Genomic DNA, 27,816 nt, shown 5'->3' with positions numbered 1-27,816 from the left:
ATTTCTGGCATTTTATGACATCTCCTTAAAGAACATTTCTAGGAAACTACTGGGCAGATCACAGTAATATTTTAACGTTCTATGGTACTCTGTACATCCTACAGTATGAGCCTTAAATAATAACAAACCTTTGGTGTATTATTCGCCAAAAAAAAAAGGAACTGAAAATTCTCCTTGTGAGGAAACAAGCGAGAAAACATTTTTTTGTCTTATGTGATTCCTGCACAAACGAAATTATCTTATACTCAACTTGAAGAAAAGAGTATGCAAAATATGTATTTTAATTTGTATGGTCATCCTACGAACACTTACCGAGAAAATTAAACTAAAATCTGAACCTTGTCTTCAAATTTGACACAAGCACAGAAAATATTACAGGTTCTCCGATCGCATCCTCATTCAGCCCGCAGAATCTGAGATTAACATATCTAGTAGTTTCTAACAATAGAACCTCAAAACCAGAGTGACCTGTTTTAACTGTCATACTGTTAAGTAATACGCCGTATATCGACATGGGGGTTCCTGCCGATGAGAGGAGCTTCGAGCTTGCAGCTCGGCTCGTTGTTTTTAGAATATTTAAAACTTCCAATGCCCGGAGATATGTTGATTACGTGGATGGGTCCTAGCGCTTTTCATTGTTACGTAATGTTCCGATATAACGGTCCACCATGTTACGTCTTCTTTAAAAACACATAAATGAAAAATAAGAAATACTAGCGAAAGATTTTTCAGAGACGCAGCATTCTAAAACTGCAAACCTGTGCAGTTACCGATGCAGTTCACTTATCTGAATGGTTCTGCGGCTATACAATTAAACGGGATGCAAGATTACAGCAATCGCAGTAAAAACGGCAAGATACAAATGAATATTGGGACATGAAAATTCTCGCCTCACGTTCTGGCAATGCAAGGTGCAAAATATTATCGCTATTGACGTAGTAGTTCTGCGGAAACCCGCAAGGTGGAGAGGAGTAATGAATAAAGAGAAAATAAGACATCCACCCGTTCGTAGCAATTGCTACAAAGGAAACCCATACGGGTTCGTCGAAAGGAAAGCCTCAATGTTGAAGAAAAATTCGTCCTGGTCCCGGACCAGGAAGAATTTTTCCGCGCACACGGACACCCTCGGCGCGCTCGGAGCGTCGCCATCGCCGTGCTGTTCAACGACGCGCTCGTGGCCGGCATGCCGAGTGTTTATGAGGCGACGCGATTTGCTGAGAGCACGGGCGGGTCAGGCGGGCATACTGGTTCGCGCTCACCTTTTGCGCGCACAGTGTTGGTGCGATCTCATTAGTCTCGAAGGCATGCCGGTCAGTGGAGCGTCAAGCTCCTCGCCGCCGCCCCTCATCACGCCTGCGTTGTGACCGCGACTGTCCACTGTTATTACTGAGGGGACTCTTTTCATGCGACTCTTTGGACGGTGGGTACCCGTGTTTAGTTGGTATAGACGAATGGGTAGTGCACCTTCTGTCACCGCACAAGTATGATGCTCTAATAAGGTTTTTGATTCTAGACCCAAGAATTTTCATAATATAGTTCACGAAACACACATTTATAAGGGAGCAATGTACTCCTGCCCATATTAGACGGTGGATGTTTACCACATATATGGGTTTCGGTAGAATTGAAAGACCACGGTAATTTGCTAGATAGCGTCCTTATATTTAATGATAAGCTATAGAGCAAGGGTATTCCAGTTTGGATGTGTAAATTATTTTATCTTGACTCTGCGCTCCTTGACCCAATATGTTCATAGTCTTCAGCACAGCCTTTTCTTATATCCAGCTACTCCTGCAGAGATTAATGATATTATACAAGGTTTCAAGAATAACTGTTCTTGCGGTTTTGATGGCATAAAGGTAGCACCAATTAAAGCAATTGCTGACCTAATAGTTAATCTATTTTGTCATATAACAAATCTAATCTTGACAACAGGTATTTTTCCCGAAAAAATGAAGATGGCAAGAGTTGCTATTTTGTTTAAAGGCGGTGCTGCCAATATAATTGGTAATTATAGACCTATATCAGTTCTACCGTTGTTTTCCAAAATAGTAGAAAAAGTGATTAATACACGGATTACTACCTATCTTAACAAACACAAGTTAATCTCTCCCAGCCAGTACGGATTTCAGAGGAAGAAATCAACTGAATCTGCATTGCTCAGTATTAAGGATAAACTTATTAACAACATAGAAAATCAATTGTACACATTAGGTGTTTTTCTAGATTTCAGCAAAGCGTTTGATTCTATTAAACATGATATACTTCTTAGCAAACTACCGTATTATGGAATACGAGGCACTTCACTTAAATTATTGCAAAACTACCTTTCCGGTCGTTCCCAGTATGTTGTTATTAATAATGCTACGTCTAATTCTGAGCTAATAAAATTTGGGGTTCCTCAGGGGTCAATCCTAGGACCTACTCTGTTTCTTTTATACATCAATGACATGGTATCTATCCCACAAACCCCTTCTATTATCCTTTACGCTGACGACACAAGTGTATTTTTTTCTGGTGAAAATCTAGGTTCCTTAATCCCGCGTGTAAACTTATGGCTTAAGAATCTATCTGACTGGCTTGTTACAAATGAACTCTCATTAAATGTTGAGAAAACTAAGTACATTGTTTTTACCCCTATTAACAGACCTGTTTATATTAATAATGATGTGGCATTCGAGTCGCGACCGCTAAAGAAGGTAGCACAAATTAAATTTTTAGGTGTTCAGTTTCATGAAAACCTTCGTTGGTCTTGCCATATTCACTACATTAAGCGTAATATTTCACACTGTATTGGTATGCTTAATAAGTTTCGCTTATTGTTGCCTCGTCATATTCGACGTCAACTGTATTTTAATACCGTTCATTCGCGACTGCATTACTGCCTGCTTGTCTGGGGCACCACCACTAGGTCTAACATGGAAAGCCTCCATAGATTACAGAAAAAAAGTGTGCGCTTTATTGAAAATCTACCACAACGTGAATCAACATCTGTATATTTTTCGCAAAATGGCATCCTGGACATTGAATCACTATACAAACTGCGACTATCAGAGCTTGCATATTCAGATTTCAAAATTGATCCACAACTTTTCTCTTTGAGGTATACCAAACATGAATCCCACTACGAGTTTAGGAGAACCAACTTCACCAAGTTTAAATGCAGGACGAATTACGGGACACAACTGTTAAATTGGCAAATTCCTAATGTGTTAAACCTTTATCCTGCTCTGATAGACTTTATGGAAAACTGTTCCTCTTTGCCTGCTTTCCGAAACCAGGCAAAGAAATTTTTCTTGAATCATGTATAAACCAGTTAGAAATTTGTTTCCTTTGTTCTTTTTTGTCAAGTGAATGCGTGTGAATGAGTGTCAAGTGAATGTCAATGTTCTTTGTTTTCTGCGGAAGCACTCGATTTAGAGCATCCTTTTTTGTCAAGTGAACATATTTGTCATGTTAAAAATTTTTTTTTGTCGTATGGGAGATGCAGTTAGGATTCCTTGCTTTGTTTTTTCTTTTCTTGGTCAAGTGAACATGTTTGTAGGTATTATACATAATTAATTAGATTGATTTGAATGTAGTGTATGTATATTGCTGTATGTCAATTGTTATAATCTTCCCGTAAAAAAAAAAAAAATGTACTTCGCAACTTACCATGTCGAAACTGTGCCTGCGTGAATTCAGGGTGTCTAGGGCCTAGTCAGGTGACCACATGTGTCACCTTTAGCCCTCTTCACCCGGACAACTGTATATTGTCTAAATTTCAATAAAGTCAAAGTCAACCGCCAAAAAAGAAAATGGCTGCTAAAGGTTCTCATCTTAAATTTCTCTCTCAGGTCTTAGAGTAGACGCGTCAGTTCGATAGGACTGACTTCAGGGTGGGTCATTTTTAGAAAGCATAGGGTGTCACAGCCTATTAGAATGAGAATTTGGGTTCTTTAGGATCAGCGTATTTTAGGACTTCTATATGGCCTTCGACTTACTTAATATTGAAGCAAAATTCAAGAATTTGAAGCATGACACAGGTCAGTACTCAATGAGGGAGAAACAAACCTTAGTCTTGCACACATACTGGAAAAAGTGAAATCTCGTTAATCTCAGCTTCACTGCCTTGAAGTTACGCAGCTGCTGAGTTGAACGCACACCTCAGGCTCTTGATGTGGCTTTTCGAAGCTGGATTTTCGATTGAAATGATGCGCCAGTCGTCTTCTAACATGACGGTTAGTAGTGTATGGCTTCAGCCAAAGTTACTCGTCACGTCAAAGCCAAATGGCTATAACTTGCTAGGTTTATAGAATTTAGGACTTGAAAATAGAGTCATCATGGCTGCGGTATGAAGAAACCACCAAAATAACAAAAACAATGGTCTGGCGAATTCGTCTAGCTCCACAATGAAAACATTAATTGAAATGAGTCTGCCGTCATTGGGTGCGGACAGCCCAGATTGCATCACTCAGTGGCACTCCCAAAAAGAAATATCCGCGATCCTTACTCGATAGAATGTGTCCATGAAATTACCCTATTGCGGAGTCTGTTAATTTTAATGTTTCAAAGTCACTCCCAACCTGAGTCCTCGAAGAATACGAAGAACACATTTGTTTTAAGGAGTTGTCTGTACCACTTAATTCCTTTTCCCGAATTCAAGAAAGGCACTGTATACGTGGCTTCTTTTCAAGTAATCAATTGCTTTCAGGCACTCTTAAAAATTGGCAACATCAACAAATGGAACTCAACGAACCTCCTCCTTCGGTCCAGACAGAGCGACCACCTTAACAATATTTTCCTGCCAAACCATTTGCCAGAAGTCGGAAGTGGTTGCGTGGGCAGGGCCTAGAACAAAACACTCCTTTTAATTCGTGCATAAGTACAAAGACTGGTTCTTCAACTTGCGAACTACAAGTGGGAATAACTCACTTTGTGCTGCGATGTATCTTCGCGGATTTCTGAAATCCTAGAACAAAAGTAAATGAGGGCATCAACACAACACACAACGAATTGATTACACAATTTACGTGAGGCCACACAGGCTGGTAAGAAAACAATATAGCCTACGGCACATTAACAGACACTGTGAACTTTCTTCTACGCGAAATTTATGTAGCAGAGAGGACATGCATGGTGCGGCTTAAGTGTTTTGTTTGTGATTGACGTGGTCACACGCAATGGGCAGCAATAAACAAGCATATCTCAGTAGAATACCGAATAAACCAGAAAACTAATCGCTTTTGTCTAACAATGCTGAGATATTCCTTCTGTTATCGTGCAAGCCGTAGAATATTCTTTACGCGAGAACAGTACTGAGAAAAGAAACACAAATACGTGCATCAAATATTCTACCTCAGTAATCTAAATACAATGTCTTTCGTATTAATTATTGTTGTCTTTACTACATATTGCCACGTGCTAGTAACGCTAGAAGCCGAGGGTGAAGAAGTGCGTGTAGTAGCTGCTGCAGAAACAAACAGTCAACCACCGTTCGCTTGGAGCTGACTGCTTGCCTTTCCCTCTCGCGACATACTGGTGAAATAGCTGAGCGCCCGTGGTGTCGTCGTCTTTCTTGTGTGTGTTGTTTTTTGGCACAACATTTTTTCAGTATGCTGGGTACGCATACGCCCTATGCCTATTGGTCCTGAGCCAGAGGCTACCGACGCCAATACCTCGGGGACGGCAGAAATTCATCGAATCCGCCGTCGCCTTCAATGTCTTCCGCTGCAATACAGTCCCCTGGAATGTTCTGCGAGGAAGATGTCACCAACAACAACCGCAAGTCAAACCGAGGGGATCCCAAATGCTGCTGCACCATGCATTGTCAATGCGCCTCGCACGCCTAACCCATTCCACGGCGAGGCCTTCGAGAACGTCGAAGACTGGGTAGACTATTTCAACCGGGTCGCCGCCTTTAATGACTGGAACGATTACCGTAAGTTGAAGGACGTTTACTTTTCCCTTTTAGACGCGGCCAGGGTGTGGTACGAGAACCACGAAGCTTCATTTACCAGCTGGCACTGGCAGGAGTTTTACCGACTGCTTCGTGACGCTTTCAGCACCCTCGAAAGGAAAGAAAGCCGAAGAGGCACCATCTTCGAGGTTCCAAATGCCGAACGAAACCATCGCCAAGTCCGTCGAAGACATGACACGATTGTTCCGTTGGGCCAGAAGACAAAAAGGTGCTTCTCTTAATGCGAGGCCTAAAAGAACAGCCTTTTGCGGGCCTCGTGCGCAATCCTCTTGCAACAGTGTCTCAGTTCGTCCGTGAGGCAACAGTTATGGAACGCACGCTTCGGCAGCTACTCTCGCAGTATGAACGCCAGATCTCCATGACTGCTGCAGGCTCGCTTGTACCTGCAAATAATGACAGGCAATCCCTTACCGAACAAACACGGCAGATTGTTCGAGAACTCCAGAAGCCTTATGCATCGGCTCCGGCACCTCCGAGTGCTGCGGCTCTTACGGACGTCATTCGGGAGGAAATCAGGCATGTGGTTCATCCCTTGCCACCTTCACGTACAGAACCCTTCACATTCTAGTACGCGGATGCTCTTCGGATTACTACGCCGTCGACGGCCCGTTTCTCGCTGCCACCTGCTGGGATTCCTCGATGCTTCCCAAGTCCTACCCACCACACGACTCTGCAAGCAGCCTTTCATCCTGGTCCGTGCTAGTCCACACATGCGGGCAGGCTGGTCACTTGTATTGCGACTGCCATCGACGTATTGGTCTGTGGGGATACCACATGGACGCCCATTGCCCGCGCTGTGGCGAACGCTCGCACGAAATCGAGGATTACTTGGAAAGCAACCGTCTTCCTCATGCCTCGCAGCGAATACAGTCATGGTCGCCATCACCTCGTCAGCACGCGTTAAAAAACCGCGCTCGACCCGCCTTTAATTCCACTGGAGTCAACGGCGGAAGGCTGCTGTTGTGGCTAAGGTGGCGTTCAGGGCATGGGATCCACCAAGCCCATCGACTACGACGACAAGTTGTAGAAAATGGAGGAAAAAGGGTGTATTTACATAGTTACACGGCACCAGTGTGGAAGGCTACTCGATGCAGGAACAAGTTAAACGTCTCAGTTCACATCATGACTCTCTGTCCACACTCTCCAAAATCTCCACTTTTAATCCCGTCGTCTCCCCTAGGCGAGTCGACTAGGGAATCTGAAGACTGTCCAGCAGCAAATCACTATCGCCGACTCCGTTGCGGACGGCCAGGTTATTCATAACCCGCCGTAACACCACCTCGAAGAAACAGGTTTGTAATTTGTGGAAAAAAGAAATCATCTGGGGAAACCTGGTACGTTCGTTGTTGCCCACCCCGTTCTTCGTTCAATCTGCAAGGTGAAGCGCGGGCTTAGGGCCTTTCGGGGAGTCCTGCAGCAGACGAAATACACGCTGTCTTTCTTCGCTCCACCTGCAAGGTGATTTGACTCGTATAATTAACTGCGCTTATCTATTCGTCGATGGGGTTCTCCATCATTTATTCTTTTATCCGGTTTCTAGATAACGGGGGGTGAGCGCTTTCAGTCGTTGTCCACCCCGGGCCGACGTCTGCTTAGGACGTGCGGTGGTTTGACACGAGGCAAACGTTTAAATAACGCCCTTGGTGGTGTTTGGAGGTAACACCGCACCGGGGAAACTGAAAACGGTGACCTCCGGGGCTGAAGTCGCTGTCATGGGAACCATCAAATATTGACACGCGTATTTGTTTGTGCTTATCGGGTGACACATTTCACCGCCTAACAAATGTTATTGCACAGCGCAGGACGCACCTGCATGTGTCGCAAGTTTCTGGAATGTTATCAATGCTTCCATCCGCTGCCTGTGGCCGAACCTTGCAAATTCATATCGCATGTGTGCGCGACGCGAATAATGTAGAACATTGTGGAAGGCACGCGGGTCCCAGCGATTACTCTGGAACATTCGACGACTGATGTATAAAAGCCGATGCACTTGACCCACTGATCAGATTTTCGACGATCGCCGACTGTTTTCGCTGCTGTCGCCGTTCTTAGAGTGCAGCCTGTTCTTGAGGGCACAAGTTCGCCCAATAAAACACAGTTTCGTATTTCTCAGTTTGGCTCCTTTCTTCACAGTCACTACCACGTGACATCTGGTAGAGGTGCTGGGTAATGCTGGGTATCATTGCTGAGCCGCTGACACATCTAACTAAATCTGATGTCGAGTTCAAGTGGGAGACGCCACAGGCCGATGCATTTGAAGAACTCAAACGACGCATACAGTCGCCTCCAGTACTTGCGCACTTCGACGAGAACGCCTATACCGAAATCCACACTGACGCCAGTAGCCTAGGCCTCGGTGCCGTCCTAGTCCAGGGAAAAGACAGACTTAAACGCGTGATAGCTAACGCTAGCCGATCATCGTCAAAAGCGGAAGGCAATTATTCTACAACCGAAAAGGAATGCCTCGCCATCGTTTGGGCTGCAGCAAAATTCCGCCTTTACCTATATGGCAGGCCATTCAAAGTCGTCAGCGACCATCACGCCTTGTGTTGGCTAGCGAATTTAAAGGACCCTTCAGGACGGCTGGCGCGGTGGAGCCTAAGGCTGCAAGAATGTGATATCACTGTAACCTATAAGTCCGGACGAAAACACTCTGACACCAACTGCCTATCACGTGCCCCCATTGATCCCCCGCCGCAAGACGACGAGGACGACGACGCCTTCCTTGGAAGAATAAGCGCGGAAAATTTTATTAAACAGCAACGAGTAGACCCGGAGCTAAAAGGCCTCGTCGAGTGTTTGGAAGGGAACACCGACGTTGTCCCTAGGGCATTTAAGCGTGCATTGTCTTCGTTCACACAACAAAACAACCTGCTCGTGAAAAACTTCTCACCAGTCCATGCCAACTACGTTCTTGTTGTTCCCTCAGGGCTGCGTCCAGAAGTATTGAACGCCCTACATGTCGACCTTACCACTGGACACCTCGGATTCTCCCGGACACTATCAAGGATGCAGGAAAGGTATTATTGGCCGCGCCTGACCGCCGACGTCGCCCGTTATGTACGAACGTGCCGAGACTGTCAGCGACACAAGACACCACCGACAACGCCAGCGGGATTACTACAGCCAATCAAGCCTTCTTGTCAACCGTTTCAGCAGATCGGGATGGACTTGTTGGGACCCTTTCCGACGTCAACAACCGGAAATGAGTGGATCGTCTGGCGACGGACTACCTCATCCACTTCGTTGACACGAAAGCACTGCCGAAAGGTAGTGCAGCCGAAGTGGCGAAATTTTTTGTCGAGAACATCCGGCTGTGACATGGCGCCCCAGAAGTCCTCATCACCGACAAAGGAACGGACTTTACAGCGGAGCTCACCCAAGCCATTCTGCAGTACAGTCAGACAAGGCACAGGAGGACAACTGCCTACCACGCACAGACGAATGGTCTTACGGAGCGCCTTAACAAAACCTTCGCCGGCATGCTAGCAATGCACGTCGACGTCGAACACAAGACCTGGGATGCTGTCCTGCCGTACGTAACATTCGCTTACAACATGGTGGTGCAAGAAACAACACAGATCACACCGTTTAAGCTGGTTTACGGCAGGAACCCGACGACGACGCTCGACGCCATGCTGCCGCACGTCACTGACGAGGAAAATCTCGAGGTCGCTACCTATCTCCAGCGCGCCGAAGAAGCCCAACAGCTCGTCCGCCTACGGATCAAGAAACAGCAGCGTGCCGACAGCCGACACAACCACCTCCGACGACGCTTCGTCGAATACCAGCCCGGCGACCGTGTTTGGGTTTAGACCCCGATACGCCGACGAGGACCGAGTGAGAAGCTATTGCGACGCTATTTCGGACCTTACAAGGTCATTCGGCGTATTGGCGCACTGGACTATGAGGTCGTGCCAGACAGCATTTCGCATTCACAGCGGCGCCGCGCACGATCTGAAGCGGTCCACGTGGTGCGTCTTATACCCGTGTCACACAGCCAACTCGGATATCCTTCAAACTTCCTTCCCTTAAAGGACCGGAAGGGAGTTTCACCTCGAAGGAGTTAGCTCCGTGTCACACGGCCTATAAGCGAGCTTTTGAAAGCTGCCGCTGGGGGCCCATAGGCGCTGCTCACCTCGTACGCAGTCATGAAACAAACACGTTATATATTGCTAAAAAGTTTTGGTTACTTGTCTTTTCTTACAAAATACAATTATCTATGCATTGCATTTTAAAAATGTCATCCATCTTAAAGAAAAAAATAATAAACGAGCACGGCGCAGGCAGGGCAAACGCAGCAGCCATTCCGAGAACGCCTAGTTCGAGAGTCGACTGCAGTTGCTCAACTCAAATATTTTTGTCAGTGCTCCAATACTATATTATATGCAATAAAAACAGTTATTATTGCTGGTAAAAGTGAAATTAATAAAAGTGAAGGTGATTTCATGACTCGAAATTCAAGCACGCTGGGAACAAGGACCCTTCAGCCCGCAAGGGAGATCTTCCATCTCCTTTCGCTAGGAACTTCCTTAAGCTTCCTTTGCTAAAGGACTGCCATGTGACACGGCGCGCACCTCCCTCGAGATAAAGACGTCCTTGATTGAAGGAAGTTAAAATGACTTTAGCCGCGGCCGTGGGACAGGGTATGGACGCTGACGAACTTCCTTATTTTGTTGTTTTCTTTGCTACGGGTGTTTTCATTTATTTCGGTTGCAGCATCGGGTCGATGTTCTTTAAGAGGGGGGTATTGACATGTATACTTGTTTGTCTTTATCGGGTGACACGTTTCACCGCCTAACAAATGTTATCGCACAGTGCAGGACGCGCCTGCATGTTTCGGAAGTTTCTGGAATGTTGTCGATGCTTCCATCCGCTGTCTGTGACGGAACCTTGTGTAATCTGATTGCATGTGTGTGCGACGCGAATAATGTAGAACTTTGTGGAAGGCACGCGGGTCCCAGCGATTACTCTGCAACATTCGACGACTGATGTGCAAAAGCCGACGCGTTTGATCCGCCGATCAAGTTTTTGACGATCGCCGACTGTGTTCGCCGCTGTCACCATTCTTTGCGTGTAGCCTGTTTTTGAGGGCACAAAATCGCCCAATAAAACGCCAGTTTCGTCTTCCTCAGTTTGGCTGCTTTCTTCACAGTCGCTACCACGTTACAATATCCTCCGCCGACGCCACCCCCTCGCGACGTACCCCTAAAGCTTTCATTCGAAACCGCTAAAAGAATTTCCGCTGCTATTGCTGCTTCTGTCGACTGTTATCCGGTAACTGCACCTGTCAAAACTGGAGCTGATTACTAGGTTATGAGTGCCTCCCTGGCCCCTCGGCTACGCAAGGTGCTGACAGCGTGGGACGGCCCACATCTGATCACGGCCGGAGGGCACCTCGTGTCCCCCATTGGACGATACACCGCCAGACTTGCGATTTGTGCTTCGACCTCCGTAGCGTTTCCTTGTGCTGCCCAGATGTTTCGGCTGGTTATATTGGACACGGATTTTCTTCAGGAATATGGGGCTATCATTAATCTGCGTGACTTGTTCGTGACTTTTTCGAACTATGTTTCTTCAGATTGGCCTGTGCAGGATGAGCATCCTCGCGCGGCTTTACACATGGTCGATTACTGTGCGACGTTACCACCTCGAACTAGCATCTTCGTCCTCGTTGAGTGCCCACAAGACTAACTAGGAATAGGCATCGCCCAAGGAAACCTCACCATTCTGCTGGATCGAGAAGTCGGCGTCGCACGAGGTCTCGTGGAGCTCGCAAATAGGCAAACTACGATCCCAGTTACTAACTTCAGTGGCGAACACAAGCATTTTGCGAAGCATACCACCATTGCGTACTTTGAAACAGTGGACGAGTCCAACGCATGTGCTTCGTTAACGACAATCTCGATTTAGGAACACAGCAATGTGGACTTTGCCATGCAGTCACATTGACGTCAATCCACAGCGGGAACAACCCGAAAAGTAGAGGCTCCTCAGTATAGTATCATCATTTAGTGACTGTTTTGCTACCACGTCGAAGGTCAAGCAGACGCCTTTAACCAAACACAGAATCATCACAGAACCGACCGTACAACCTGTTCGCCGACATGCTTACCGCGTGTCGCAGACAGAACAGGATGCTATTCGTCATCAAGTTAAACAAATGCTAGATGATGACGTCATTCAACTATCGACAAGTCCTTGCGAATCCCCTGTTGTACTAGTTAAGAAGATTGTTCACAACGATTCTGTGTCGGTTAATTATCACAAACTGAACACCATCACTAAAAAGGACGCTTATCCCCTTCCTCGTATTCACGAATATTTGGATCGCCTGCGACATGCCCGTTACTTCTCCTCAATGGATCTGCGTAGTGGGTGCCGGCAGATTGAATGGACGAACCGGACCGGAGAAAAAACGGCGTTTGTAACGCCCGACGGCCTCTAAATATATAAGGTCTTCCCTTTTGGATTGTGTTCCACTCCGGCCACATTTCAACCCATGATAGACAGTTTTATCTGACCTCAAATGGCACTCGTGTTTAGTCTACTTAGACGATGTAGTTTTTTCCACCACGTTTTAGCAACACATCGAGCATCTCGAGGCGGTTCTTCAGGCCATCCGCACCGCCGGCCTGTCTCTGAAGCCCAAAAAATGCCACTTTGGATACGAGGAGCTTAAATTTCTGGCTCCAATTTTCAGCAGCAATGGTGTTCGCCCTGACCCTGACAAAGCCAAGGCACCTGCTCTGTTCCCGATACCGAAGACAAAGCACAATGCCCGCCGATTTCAGGATTTTGTGCATATTATCGCTGTTTTGTGCCCAATTTTTTCAACATTGCCGAACCCTTGCAGCAAAATTATAGGGTTTTACGTGCCAAAACCACCTTCTGATTATGAGGCACGCCGTAGTGGAGGACTCCGGAAATTTCGACCAACTGGGTTCTTTAGCGTGCACCTAAACATAAGTTTCGATCCCGCGACCTCCTGCTCAGCAGCCTAATACCATAGCCACTGAGCAACCACGGCGGGTAAACCCTTGCCATGACTCATCAATAATGACGTCCCACTTGTGCGGGGCCCGGCACAATCTGACGCTTTCCACGACCTTCAGCGACATGTACACAGACACCACCCGTCTCATTGGTCACTTCGACATAGAGGCCGACACAGAGGTGCATACTGATGTGAGCTACGTTCGTCTCGGAGCGACACTCGTACAATTTCAAGCTGGTGTTGAACGCTTTATTGCGTATGCTAGCCAGACGTTGTCTTCTGCTGAAAAAAAAAAAACTACTCAGCAACTGAAGAACAATGCCTGGTGGTCATGTGGGCCACCAGAAGATCCGGCTATATTTGGACGGACGCCCTTTCCGTGTCGTCAGCGACCACCACTCTCTCTGTTGGCTGGTAAATCTCAAGGATCCTTCAGACCATCTCGCAAGATGGAGCCTTCATTTGCATCAATTTGACGTGACAGTCGTCTATAAGTCTGGTCAGAAACACCGACGCCAGCTGTCTGTCCCGCGCCCCCGACGAACCCACACCACAAGATATATGTGTCGAGGACTGTGGCTTTCTTTGTGCTCTTCCGTCTTTAAGCCTAGCTCAACAGCAAAGCCAAGATTCCGAGATGCAACCCTTGATGCCTTGAATGAAGCCGCCGACAACCCCCACACCAGTTAGCCGTCACTTGTCCTCTTTCTGCCTACGCCGTGACATCCTATACAAACGGAACTTTCACCCTGCGGAAACTGTTTTCCTGCTCGTTGTTCGCACTTCTCTGTGCGACGACATTTTACGTGCATGCCACGATGAACGAACGTTCGGGCACTTGGTTTCACGCGCAGTCTGGGAAGGATCACGCAGAAGTATTACTGGCGAAAACTCAGAAAAACCGTGAGGCAGTCCGTCAGAAGCTGTCGAGATTACCAACGTCGCAAAGTTACACCAATGGAACCAGCCGGTATGCTTCAGCCTATACGACATCCTTGCTGACCTTTTGAATAAGTCGGGATGTATTTACTTCGCCCGTTTTCCAAGTATTCGGCTGAGAACCGCTGAATCGTTGTCGCGACCGATTACCTCGCTCGATACTGCGAAACCCAAGCCGTTCAGCGAGCGACTGCTTCAGATGTTGCCACCTTCTTTGTCAAAAATATCGTCCTTCGACATGGTGCTCCCGCTATCGTCATCACAGACCGTGGTACGGCTTTCACCGCGCAGTTGATGCGAGATATTCTGCAGCTGAGTGCAGCTGAATTGTGTGAGTTAGCTGCTGCAGAAACAAACATTAAATGACCGTTCGCTTGGAACTGACTGCTTGCCTTTTCTTCTCGCGACAATATAAAAGAAGTAGGCAGAGTATACATGGAGAATTTTGCCTTACCGGTATGAAGCTTGCATTGATGTAGTCCACGATGCCTTCGCCCCTAAGCACAACTCTCGAGTGGTCGTCTGAAGGGACCAAAGAAAATTATGGAAATATTAACATTTGTTCGCTGAGCGGTACCATGAAAGCTCCAGATTTTCAAAGCTAACAACAATGGGTCTGTCCAAGAATGGTAGCATGTGGAACGCTTCTAGTTATTGAATTATACGCAGCCGAGGACAAATTTGCGGCACGACGGTCTTGTGAAAAGAAAAAAAAAGCGAAAAAAAAACGAATTACCGCAATACCTGGGCACACAGCCTGTAATTAAAAATTTCGATCTTTAATAGCTTCTGCCACATACATGGTCGTGCAATTAATTAGAAGCCGCACGCCTCAACAAAGCATAAATGCACGTTTGGCGTGGAAGTCGCCTTCCGCATATTTTTGTGGTCGGCTACGCTACGTTTGCAAAAGCAAATGCAGCGCAATACATTGTTGCTCTGAGTACACAGAGAAGTGTTACTTTTACCACAGTACTAAACTATGACAACTCCATTTAAGTACTCCGGAAAAAAAAAACTTTTCTTTGACGCATAGCACAGTTAGACAGAGGCATCGAAGAACACGCACTTCAGATATACAGGGCACAATGGGAAGACACGTGCAACGGCCTCGAGAGGCACATGACCGGGGCGAGTGTTTGGCGCCTTTTTAGACACCTATTAGATCCGGAGGAGACTCGGGCCGCTCAAGGCCACAAGACTCGTAGTCTAGTAAGAGATTATAAAGGCGATAACTTCCTCGACGCAATACGTGACCGTTTCTTTAAGAAGGCCCAAAGCATCCAGCACGCCGAGTACGACGGCGTCGCAAACGAGAAATTGGACGCGGAATTTCGCGAATCAGAAATTCGGATAGTCCTGTTCGAACTCAACACTCGATCAGCGCCCGGCCCGGACCGGGTTACCAACAAGACTATCCGCAACCTAGACGACGAGTCAATCTTCCGACTCGCGGTCTACGTCAGTGAGTGCTGGCGAGAGGGTTCCCTTCCCGAAGCGTGGAAACGGGCCCGCGTTATCATGATTCCTAAACCTGGCAAGCAAGTTACGCTTACCGATTTCGCTTACGTCTTGCGTCGGCAAAGTCATGGAACACGCAGTTCTCACCCACGTGACCGACTTTCTCGAAGATCATGACGCGTTCCCGCACACCATGCTAGGATTCCGCCGCAACCTCTCCGCACAGGACGTATTGCTTCAGCTTAAACACCAGATCGTAGACGACACTACCAGCTCCACTAAGGCAATTCTAGGCTTAGATATTAAAAAGGCCTTTGACAACGTTAAGCACGAAGCGATCTTAAAAACAATTAGAACATTAGGACTAGGCCAAAGAATGTATAATTACGTTAGAGATTTCCTCGCGGGCAGGCGCGCATGCGTCGTCGTCGGCGACGAGGAATCGCCGGAATTTGAGACGGGTCCATGTGGCACGCCGCAAGGATCCGTCATGTCACCATTACTCTTTAATTTAGTTCTACTTGGTCTACCCGAGAAATTAACAGAAACAGAAGGATTACATCACAGTCTCTAGGCGGATGACATCACCCTCTGGGTTCCCGGGGGAGGATGTGACGGTCACATCGAGCGAACGCTACAGGCAGGAGTAGATGCGGTTCAGAATTACTTGCGTGGAACGGGCCTCGAGTGCTCGGCTACCAAGTCCGAACTCTTACTCTACAAACCCACAAGGAGAGGTCGTAAAACCCTGCGCGAAGAGGAACGGGAATATTCCAAAATACGCATTACAACCTGATCATTAAGCTTGAAGTCGGCTCTTCAACCTCAACATCATCTCTTGAGTTCGTGGTCGGGTAATGAGCGTTGAATATGTTACAAGTAGATAAACACGTTCTAATGTCTCTTATATGTACAGGTTAGCCAAAGGGAATGATACAGCTAGAAAAAAAGAGTATATTTCGCGAAACGACTTGTTCAATAGGAATTTCGAGCTACGAAACATGAGATAAAGGGAGAAGGCTTTTTAATGAATTCCGAGGAAAATGCATTATATAGAGACCAGGATTCAATGCGTCCTAAAGAGAATGCTGCCAGCCATGCTAGACCTGCCCGCTGGTGCGTCCAGTTAGCGTGCCACTCCAGGTGGGTATGAAGAAAAATAAATATATATGTCAAAGTGCCACGTCACAGATGCACAACATGCACAGAGAGCCTCAAAACCCTCAGCAAACTAAACTATCTTATTGACGCCAGTGTCTCTGATGAAGGTGACGTGCTATGGTGTCGTATAGGGCTTTGGTAAACCACTATTCTCGTAGGCCTTGGCTATAGTATCACTGTGAACAACGTTTCGGTCAGGTTAGCTTGGGGAATTGCTTTTGTCGTCTGCGACACTCGTACTCTAAAAGTGGAATTTTCATTCACTTGCTTCCGCTCAAGAGAAAAAATAAAAAAGAGGAAAGGGAGGAAAGGTCTGCTGCCGCTCTAATTTTCGGAGGTCTAATTCACAAAGCTTTTCGTTCGTAAGTGCTGTTTTGTATTGGCTCATCGATTTTGCTAATAATATGTCTTACGTCACTGGCTGCCACGAATGCTTTTAGCTTAAAACGTTGTTGAATATGGGCCCTGTTGCGTAACATGGCGCTTTCCAACCGCCCTATGTATTCTTTTCTGGTGTTGGTAAATCCTAGTATTTCGATGGAAACAAAGGGTATATTACCGCGGTATATGGGTATATGGGGTATAAAGGTATATGAGTATATGGATATATGGGTACAAAGGGTATATGGGTAGCATAATCGTCCGTCCATCCGTCTGTCGCCTGGACGCCGAAAACTCCTCTGGCACAATCCCATGCGCGTGTGCGAAAAATTAAAAAAAAATAGAGAAAGAGAGGCGCGCGATTGGCCGCGCCAGTAGTGACGTGGTTGCTCTCCGTCGCAGCCGAACGCGCGCGCAGCAGTTTCTCTTCGGCTCCGAAATGGGTAGGCCGCGCTTCATACGTACTCCTGAGGAGCAGGCAGCTTTCGATCAGCAACGGCGCGAGCAGAACCGAGAACGAGCTCGTCTGCGCCGTGCCGATGCTGCAGCCCGGCCACAAGAACAGGCTCGTGCGGCCGCGCGCAAGCAGCAACTGCGTACCGAGGATCCGGCGGCCTACCAAGCCGTCGTTTAATGAATCGCCGGGATTAACGCAGTGATAAACACCGGTGCCGCACGTTTCAGCTTCGCTGGTTAACCCTCTGTACGGAGTGCTTGCGCTGATTTTTTATTGTATGCCTTCCATGAGTAGAGAGAGGGAGATTCGTAGACATATCAAATGAAAACTTGCCGTACCGTAACTGCCTAGCGCACGGCTGAAGCTGAAAATCGGTCGGCAGTGTGGAGTAGGAGGAGAAGGGACGGAAAGACCATAAAAGACATAGCCACCCTAGACAGGTGAATAGTCTCGTGCCGCCCTGGCATTGCATCACGGCAAGTGAGCCAGGATCATCTCAGCTGTAGAACCTGAACAAAATCTTAAGGCTCAGTAGCAAAGTGGCACTTCAACTAAACCCCAGTGAAATTGGCCACAACATTTACGTTTCACCGATAAGTCGGCGTTGTTCCACACAATTAAAGCTATTATTGACGAGAAAGATAACTGCCATTTTCAGTGATAAGCAATTACGCTCGAAAATTGGCTGCACCACGCTTAATCATTTTTCACAATCTTCAAAAAAGAGTTGAATTCTTTTTTCCTGCAATTATTTCATGATCATTTTTTCATGCGAGAAATCAATGTTACTTTTGGTTTTCACGATGGAACCCTTTCTGTTGACTGCAATCTTATAATACACGAAACAATCACAAAACTTCAATTTGTTACTGAAAGGTTAAAAACACTCTATTGGTCGAAAAAGATATGCAGGAGGGCATGTCGAGGAAACCGTGGTGCATGCAATACATTGGGATTGTGTGCGTCTCTTTCCTGTCTTGCGCTTATGTTATATATATTTATATTTATTTATATGCGAAGGTTGTGGGATTGTTCCCCACCTGCGGCAAGTTGCTTTTTCATTCACTTTCATTTCCATTAGTTTATCATTTCTTTATTTCCATTTGTTTAGCAAAAATAAATTCCCCTACGTTATCCTTGGTGTCGGTGTTTGTTGGCTTCATATGATATGACCAATAAAAATGGGGCCCCTCGGTAACCCCCTTTGTTCTCGCTTATGTTACTTAGTATTTCGCGAACAATTCCAAAATGATAATATTCCTTTCATTGCTGCACTTTCCCAAATAAATATAAGCAGCCTGTGGAAAATTACATTTAAGACAACGCATAAAGAACCTGATTAAGGTTTACCACCCGCTTTTCTACACGACAGCAACTATTTGCATCCCTGGACAAATGTTGCCCCGTGAGCTGCACACACCTACCCTAAAATATTTTCGTCAAATCTCGAGTCTTCGTTGTGTCACTTGTTTCTGACATGGACGCCGAACAGACTAACATGCAGGGGTAGGGCGGAGTCCACCGTGACGTGTCGTTCTGGTGTCTAGCGGCGTGGTTCAAATCATTGAAGTTCGATTTTCTGGGCATGTCAGCGTCGTGGCACATCACTACTCACATTTTCCTACGTTTTTTGTACCTTTGTAACGTAACTCGGTCACTATGCCAGCCTTTACTTCTAGTTGGAACTTCTTTAGGTCAGTGCTCCCAAAGAACATCCGCGCGGAAGGCCTTACTCGCGTTACTAAGGTTCCTGCGGTCTACGGGCCTTCACGATAGACTTTAAGCACGCCACTCCTTATCGCTCTGTATTGTACGTGGTTTGTTCGTGCTAGTCTATTTTTTTCTCCATCTTCCCCTCCCACTCCCTTTCTCTTTTTATCCCCGTTAACCCTTCCCACCAGGCATGTTAACCAACCGTAACTACCTCTGGTTAACCTCCCTGCCTTTCTCTGAATAATTCTCTCTTTCTCTCTGTACTTCTAGCTAGCTGCAAGAGGTTTCAGCGAGCCATTTTATGACCACCGAAAACCTGGGAACGAGCAGTTGTTGGTAAGCGCGTTTGACGGTTACGCGGTTGATGGATAGCACTTTGTCGCTGACTACGACGCTGAGACCAGGGAACTCCAGTGAAAGTGCGTCATACGCCGCCTCGTCATGGTCGCCACTGGGCCTTACCAAGAGCGAAGAAGTGCAAACGGAGTCAAGCGTGACACCCTTGTCTTCAAACATCCCCTTCTTTCTCTGGGACAGTGAGCAGTGTGCCGCCGAGGGTATTTCTTCGATGGCGCTCCGTGGACAAAGGTGCGGGAAGGATTGTGCACACTCTCGCCCTGAAGGCGACTACGAGCACTCCGATTGGAAGATGGTGTGACCGCGGGTTTCCCTGGTCTAGGAATCTAGGGGAGACTGGGGGAGGGGTAAAAAAGTTATGCAGATCCCGCGCACTGTGGGAATCGATGTAAGCAAAGCATTCTGTGCTGAATGCTTTGATTGACGATAATTAGTGCTGACGTTGATGGCTAAAGCTTAATTTCTTCAACGTTTAGCCTAACACAAGAGTGGTGACTTCATGTTAAACCTTACCTTGCGGGAACCTCTGCGGTTTGGCCGCGTAGTACACAGAACACACAGGGAGATGTGTTGTTTGAGGCGTTGTTGTGCACCATATTCCACAACCTCTGAGAACGGTTGAGCATAGTCATTGCCTCACATGGCACATCACATTGTGGCAGAAGTATTAAACTTGAATTTGATTACGGGACTCTACGTACCAAAACCCCAATCAGATTATGAGACACGCCGTATTTGCGGACTGCAGATTAATTTTGACACCGTGGTGTTCTTTAACGTGGCCCAAAATCTAAGTGCACGTGCGTTTTCTATTTTGCCCCCGTCGAGATGCCGCTGCCCGATCACATCCGCTATCTCTAAGAATGCCATAGCCGCAAAGCTAACGCGGCGGGTACAGAAGTGCGCATTTGATGGTCGACCGCTCCCGTAGTGTCACCTGGACCCTGCAGTGCGCTTTAATTAACGCGGCCCTGCTTCTGCATGCCCAGCGTAGTTTGTCCCCTTGACATATATTCATGGTGTTTATTTTTCAGAAATAGCAGCGACGTACTGTACCGTATCTTGAACTTCAGCTTATCCAGTCTCCCTGCAAACGCCGTCGCATAGTAGTAGGGCTAGCTTGCCTTCTCACGTCACCTCCCCCCTTTCTTGTATGGGAACTGCCTCTTCTCCTACCTCTTCCCTACAGTTATATCTACGTCCCCTCTGGTCTCTCCCCTTGGTAGAAAGGGAAGCGCTGCAGTTTCTGCAATGCTTCTGAGGGGAGCCGCGGGTAATAACAGCTGTCGAGATGCTAAGGTGGCAACGGCCAGGGAGCTCCCGGCGCATTATGCACATTCGACGCGGTGGGGTGAAAAGGAGTTTCTAGTGGCGCCTTTTTTCTCTGACTCGTTCCTGTCATGTATGCACACGCTGTGGCCTCCCCCTATCGCCCCCCCCCCCCCCCCCGACGCGGTGTACCTGACAGCAGTGCTCACAGCAGCCACAGCAGCCACAGCAGCAGCAGCAGCAGCAGCAGCACTGGGAGAGTCGAACGAAGAGGCAAAGAAAGAAAGCTTCGCTTTAAAAGCAGACACCTTTAGTGTGCTAGTGTGCTCTGGTGTGCGAGTGTGCTGTGATGTGCGCTCGCCGAAAAGATGTAGCCTTCTGACCGGTAGCGAAAGGAGCAACCCTCGTCAACAAATCTCCGACGACGGCGTGGGCCGCCTCCGTGTGACGCCCCGGTAGCCCGGGCCAGCTACCCGTTACGAGACGCACCTGCGGCGAAGGGCTAAAGAGCCACCGTCTTTGCGACGCCAGACTCCGATGCCACTTTCCCGGCTCCCACAACCTGAGGAGCTGCGCAAAATATTGGCAACACCAACCAACAACCGACCACATTCAACTTCACAGCTACGAAGGAGGTCAGCACCGCTGGCCTAGCTCGCTCACATAATCTATACCAGCCACCAACCTCACCTCATTCTGAGGTTGAGGTAAAATTGCGGTCGAGGTCGACCTCGTGGGTGAGAACCTCGTGAGGTTGGCCACCTAGCTGTGGTCCTCTATGCTCTATCGGAGGCCTGCCGAGACCTGCGGGCACGCACTGTTGCTCGTCGCCACGCCTTCGTTACCCGGACGTGGTCCCAGGTCATGAAGCCGTGGACCGAGCCATATCCGGGTCATGAAGCCGTGGACCGGACCAAGTCCGGATCCCCACAATTTTGGACGCCAGAACTTCGTGGAACGTGGAAGAACTGTGCGCTGCTGAATGAAATAGATTACGCACGTCATGCACATCACTTCAATATTTTGTGTTAATTCCAATTACCAGAAGCTTTGGTGAGGTAATCAGAGATGGGTCCGAGCAAAATGAGACTTTTAATTCCTGTTGTAATCGAAAGCAGCATAAAACAAGGTAGCTACAATGGTACGGTTCGTTATAGGTATACGACTTCAGATTATGACTTTCCACTCAATGGCGGTCAAAATTCTTACATGGCAGAACGTTTCCGTCGCGGTTCTTTGGCCTGTGGTCGGACTTTTCCGCGACGGTTGCCGGGTGCAGCTTCCCATTCCTCAGCGTCTGTAGGAAGCAAGACTGTTATGAAAAAAAAACCCAGCAAGAACAGTGCATAGAATCAAAACGCTTATTTATTCGCGGTCTAACTGAGCATTCACGATGAGTAACACGTGAGACTGATAATGAAATATGCTGGACATGAACCACCGGCTGTCCCCAGCTGTAACACACACACGCGCGCGCGATATATATTCTCACGACATATATATATATATATATATATATATATATATATATATATATATATATATATATATATATATATATGTATATATATATATACCAGAAAAAAAGCAGTTCTGGGTCCGGGTAAATATTCACAGTGAAGTAGACGCGCGTATGAAGCGGTTTATTGACGTTTCGGCCGGGGTCCGGCCTTCATCAGAACCTCTGATGATCTGATGAAGGCCGGACCCCGGCCGAAACGTCAATAAACCGCTTCATACGCGCGTCTACTTCACTGTATATATATATATATATATATATATATATATATATATATATATATATATATATATATATATATATATATATATATATCATGAGAATCCAACATAGACACCAAGGACAACACAGGAGAAATTACTTGTACATAAGAAGAGGAAGAAGTGATAAATTAGTGAAAGTGAATGAAACAACGTGCCGCAGAGGGGAAACGATCCCACGTCTTCGCATTACGCCTCATATATATATATATATATATATATATATATATATATATATGAGGACCTCTCAGGTAAAGGATAACCTAGGCGTTTTCCGGAGTCTAAGCTCCTGCATGATACGTACAATTCAATAATATGTTGCAATATTAACGTCTTATACTTGCATAGTCATTATAAATGCTAGTCGTCCAGTAGTCGTTGCTTGACTTTGTTTTGATGTTTTTTTAACATGTTATCACTGGCGCAACATTAAGAAACAAGAAGAGAGAGGTTTGGATTAGAGGGCAAACGGGTATAGCCGATATTCTAATTGACATCAAGATAAATAAATCGAGCTGGGGAGGTCATGTCGTAGTGAGGAAACTCGCGCGCGCTAGTTGCAATCTGTTGGCACAGGACAGGGGTAATAGGAGATCGCAGTGGATCGCAGTGACATAAAGTAGGCTGATGATGATTACTGTTAAGTTATTCTTTCGCGCAATATGTACCGACCATAAACAAAATTTCTCAAACGTTGCTGCTAATTCTGCAGCGATGGAAGCTGATCCGATCATATTGCACGCGAGTTGCGAATAGTTTGGTAGCGGGTAGAATGTACGCAGACATACGCGATTAATTTTGAATGCACGGGGAGACATGTGCAAATAGTGAAGAAGCCCGTTCTATTCGATTATATTCGACGAACGACGACCGTGATTGCGGCTGTCGTTGTGATTTGAGGGATTGCATATATATGTGGGCACAAGTTCGCCCAATAAAGAGTTAACTTAGTAGCCCAAATTCTGGGCTGTGGTTCTTCAGCGTTGCTGCAATGGGGCAGCATGATGCAAAGATATTCTTCAATGAGGGCCACTTGTTACAACGCATTGTGGAGTAATTACACCCATCAAGAAAAAGAGAGAGAGAGAAGTATAAATGCAAAGCAGGAAGGTTAACCAGGATTGAGCCCTTGCACTGGGGCAAGGGGAATGGGTAGAGGAAGGAACTACCAGGGGGAGAGATTTTCCACCTACCGTGTACTCAAGCGCCAGTGTGTCTTCAACAAGGGCTCGTGTCACGTACTCTTGGAAGCGCTTGATGGGTACGGGATTCGACGGACGACTAGGGGGTGAGCCTACGCTAGCTGGAGATGCTGATTTGGTGTCCGTGGAAATGTATTCGTTCATCTCTGCACGCTGCGTCTTACGATCCAGTGCTGACTTCTCTATGGCTGAAATGCAGAGACGCATGCAAGACTCATGGTTAGGTCGCCTCTGAGTTATGAAGTGGAGAGTACCGGGTTGTGCTGACTGTTCTAGTAGTTGATTAGGTACTGTAATTTGAGTTTGTTCATTATAAACTTGGAGGTATTACAGATTGAGCAGAATATACAGAAAGAGGTCTCATAGTGTGATCACTGTATAGGATATCCTGTTATAAAAAAACGTAACAAAAATTAAAGAAAATGATACAGAAGCAGCTGCGAAACCAAGTACATCTGTCAGTTTGTGGTGGTACTACAAAACATGGCAGGTTAAGAAAAAGGAAGGAATGAATGAGCAAGAAAGTATCTGTATTATTCGCGAAAATAGAAAAACCGGATCAGTCGAAATGTGACAACGCTAAAGTACGCAGAATGAAAGATAAACAGACAAGCCGACTGTGGGAGTGTTGTAGGTACTTATGTAAAATGTTTTCACGTTAAATTATTGTCGATATTATGACCTTTCAGAATGTTCGCATAAATGGTCATCAAGCCCGTGTTTTATTACATTCCATTTCATTTTCCTTTTATTGCGATAACAATTACATGGGCACTCCAGGCGCATTTCTGCCGTCGCCATCACCGCCACCGTCACCGCTTGTGTCGCCATCGACGTCACCCTCGATGCGTTGACGCCGGAGTCGAGGTGCGCCGGCGACTCGTATATTTGTGCGGGCTGTGTGTACTCGGCGCTCTTTTTGCGTTGAAATGATAGACAGCACGAAGGTCACTTCGCTCGCTGCTGCTGCCGTCTTTCTTCACGCCAGCTTTTTGACAGCGAGTGTCCGCGGTCATCCAGTGTGATGTGTTTATGTATGCTGTGCACGCTCACACCAAGCTTCTTAATTTAGTCAGCAAGCGAATGTTTGCAAGCTGATACGGCCGATAAAAGCCATGTCCTCACTTCGTTCGGCTGTCTGCTAATTTTCTAACGCAATAGATGCTTCTACTTTCGGGCGAAACTGCGACTTTCCTTTCCCTCTTTATAGCGTGGTGCGCCCCTCTGCCATTCCCAGCGAAAACGGCGCTGTGGTGGTGCAAGTGGCGTCAGAGTCAATGAAGGCGGGTGGAAAGGACGAAAAATGGAATAAAATATTGAAGAATACGGCCGGATGATGTTTACACTGTAAAATAATTTACGCCCTTAAAAGCGAATAAGGGTTTGACTCAATGTATAACTCACTCCCTGACGCCATTTTTGGTGTAATAGTTTGAGTGATATGCCAATTTACACCCTTATTCACTCGAAAGGGAGTAAACAATTTTGCAGTGTACTGCAGTGAGTCTTCATGAGCAGATACCAAATAACAACCACGGCCGGCATTAAAGAGATGTTTACAGATTTGAACAAAACTTCGCACGTTATCTTATTCTAGGATATATAATAAGGCTCTCACTTGCATTTGCACTCATTTGTAGTTAGCTACGCAGGACCAACAAAAAATGTATTTTCGAATGATGAAACCAAAAATATTTTACAGCGCGACCTGTTATCCTTCCCTATACAAGGGTTAAGAAGATAGCGTTACAGCGGAAATAAAGCGGCTGGTATTTAAGGCACTCAACAAATTCGCTTATTTAGGGTAAAAATGTCATGGTAAAACATGTGTATCTGCGAGCCGCTTCCTGTGAATGTTTCTACAGCAATGAAGGTGTCGCGAAATGACCCAACGCTGACACCATGGAGGAAGGAAAAAAAATGAAGCGAGGCGCATGACGTCGCTATTGTGAAGCGTCCGCAACGCTGGACGTCGGCCTTGCTGTGGCAGATTCTCCTCCCGTGTTTTACGTATTTCCCCTCCGGCGAACAACCCCGCCAGGGTGCGCGCACGCTGTAGCGATACCACCAACTGATCTAATCACGACGTAGCGTCACGATATCGTTGCTGCAGCCATGTTGTGCGAGTATTCTGCTCAACTCCACAAATTATAGACCGTGAGGGCAGTTCGTGGAATTCAGCGTTACATGCGCACTTGTTTCACGCTTTTCGTTAATCCAGTGCCACTGGGCCACAACAACAGCGGGGAGAGCGCGCTGTGTAGTTGCCTCAGCGCTACAAGGCGTAGCGACTATCGTAATATCTGCGCACACCACGCCTTTCCCGCGTACGAGACACACCAAAACAGCGCACACGCGGGCGCACATCACCATAACAAAACCTCCATTCTGCCGCGACAACATGGCCAGTAAAGCCAAACATATCACGTGACTTCCTCCACATTTTTTCTGATAGCGCGACGAGTCGGTCTCTTCAGTGTTTCTTTTCTTCCTCCGTGGCTGGCACCGTGCAGGCTCCCACAGAGAAGATACTGAAGAATAGCTTATATCGACGCGCATATAGATTGTTTGTTTTTCGACGATTTGTTTATCGCGGATCAATCGCTATTTCGATATTATCGGTCGATATTATCGGTTATGCATCAGAACTCTTTCGAATGCTGCCGCCGATTATCTAGCGAGGAAACCGTGCGTGATCAGCTTGCATGCTCGGCACGAATAGTGTTGTACGCTCTGAAACGCACGCGAGCTCCTGTGATTGCGTTGAAAGCTACGGCGGGCACTGTACAAATAGCCTGACGTGCTTGATCCCGTATAGATCACATTTCGACGACTGACTGCGCTCACCGCTATTGTTATGCTTTAAGTGGCACAAGTTCGTGACTCAAGGTTTGGCTACTGCTTTGTTTTCCACTGTTGCTACAACGTGACAATGTACTTTTCATCTTCAATATATAGAAGCTTGTTTTATTTCCGTTATTGTTGCAGTTTACCGGTTAACGTTGTACCGATAATAGCATTTCAATGCAAAACTCTGAGGCCGCAAAGACAGAGTAATTGATTCGTGATGTTGCATGACACAGAAGCTACAGTTGCATTCCCCGAAAAAACATACGTATCAACAATCTATTAAAGCAAACGCACGTTTCGGCTCTTCTGCGAAGCAGTCTTCTAGTACGACTGCAGCAGTGTCAGATCGCCAACGATGACCTGAGCGCCTCCTGAAAAACAGAAAAAGAACACAGAATATATATCAGACTCGGGCTCAGTAAAGATATTGAAATCGTAAGCAATACAGCAGAGCTGAAAAGGCGCAGTGAATTTTAATGACCATGCTTACATCAAGATACATAATTAAGATCGTTGATAAACTGTAAATTAGCACTCCATTAGCTGCATTTAGCGCTGCCTTTGTTCGAATAAAGCAAAATTATATCGTAGTTACATGTATTGCGTAGTTTCGACCCGCCGTGGTTGCTCAGTGGCTATGGTGTTGGGCTGCTGAGCACGAGGTCGCGGGATCGAATCCCGGCCACGGCGGCCGCATTTCGATGGGGGCGAAATGCGAAAACACCCGTGTGCTTAGATTTAGGTGCACGTTAAAGAACCCCAGGTGGTCAAAATTTCCGGAGTCCTCCACTACGGCGTGCCTCATAATCAGAAAGTGGTTTTGGCACGTAAAACCCCAAATATTATTATATTATTGCGTAGTTTCGTCGCTGACTACGTTGCACATAAATTCATTTTATTGACACGTGCACTTGTTTATTCTTCATTTTATTGACATGTGCACTTGTTTATCTTTCGCAGGTGACCGCTTTTCACCGGAAAATAAATGCACAGGATGCGCCCGCATGTATACCGGACGCTTCTCGAATGTTACCGATGGTTCTACCCTTTCTTCGATGTCACCGAAGCTTATGTAATCTGATTGTATGCACGACGCTAATTATGTAAAAATTTTTAAGACACGTAGGCTTTGTTTATATCTTTGTATGCGCTGCAAGTGATGTTTACAATAGTTTTGAGCCATTCTTCGACATAAATCCAAGCCTCCCCATGAGTCTGAAGCCTCCCCACGAGCTTGAAAGTCTTGTTCGACGACACAAAGACTGCTTTTCGACGTAATCGAAGATTCGAC

At 46.6% G+C, this 27,816-nt stretch overlaps 1 protein-coding gene across 1 annotated transcript in view; it reads right to left on the bottom strand.

Annotated features, from left to right (window-relative positions):
• Positions 1-27,816, bottom strand: part of LOC135911221 (receptor-type tyrosine-protein phosphatase mu-like) — a 115,790-nt gene that overhangs the window by 56,601 nt on the left and 31,373 nt on the right. Inside the window, exons 2-7 of the mRNA XM_070526298.1 lie at positions 26,820-26,896; positions 23,667-23,863; positions 21,904-21,991; positions 14,350-14,417; positions 4,915-4,951; positions 4,739-4,830 (exon numbers count right to left, since the gene is read on the bottom strand). Coding sequence (XP_070382399.1) covers positions 4,739-4,830; positions 4,915-4,951; positions 14,350-14,417; positions 21,904-21,991; positions 23,667-23,819 — 438 coding nt within the window. The 5' untranslated portion in view covers positions 23,820-23,863; positions 26,820-26,896. The remainder of the gene's footprint in view (positions 1-4,738; positions 4,831-4,914; positions 4,952-14,349; positions 14,418-21,903; positions 21,992-23,666; positions 23,864-26,819; positions 26,897-27,816) is intronic.

The sequence above is a fragment of the Dermacentor albipictus genome, chromosome 9 (genome assembly GCF_038994185.2).
Source record: "Dermacentor albipictus isolate Rhodes 1998 colony chromosome 9, USDA_Dalb.pri_finalv2, whole genome shotgun sequence".
NCBI classification, from domain to species: Eukaryota; Metazoa; Arthropoda; class Arachnida; order Ixodida; family Ixodidae; genus Dermacentor; species Dermacentor albipictus.
Note: the sequence above shows the minus strand (reverse complement) of the source record. Positions and strands in the feature narration are given on the sequence as shown.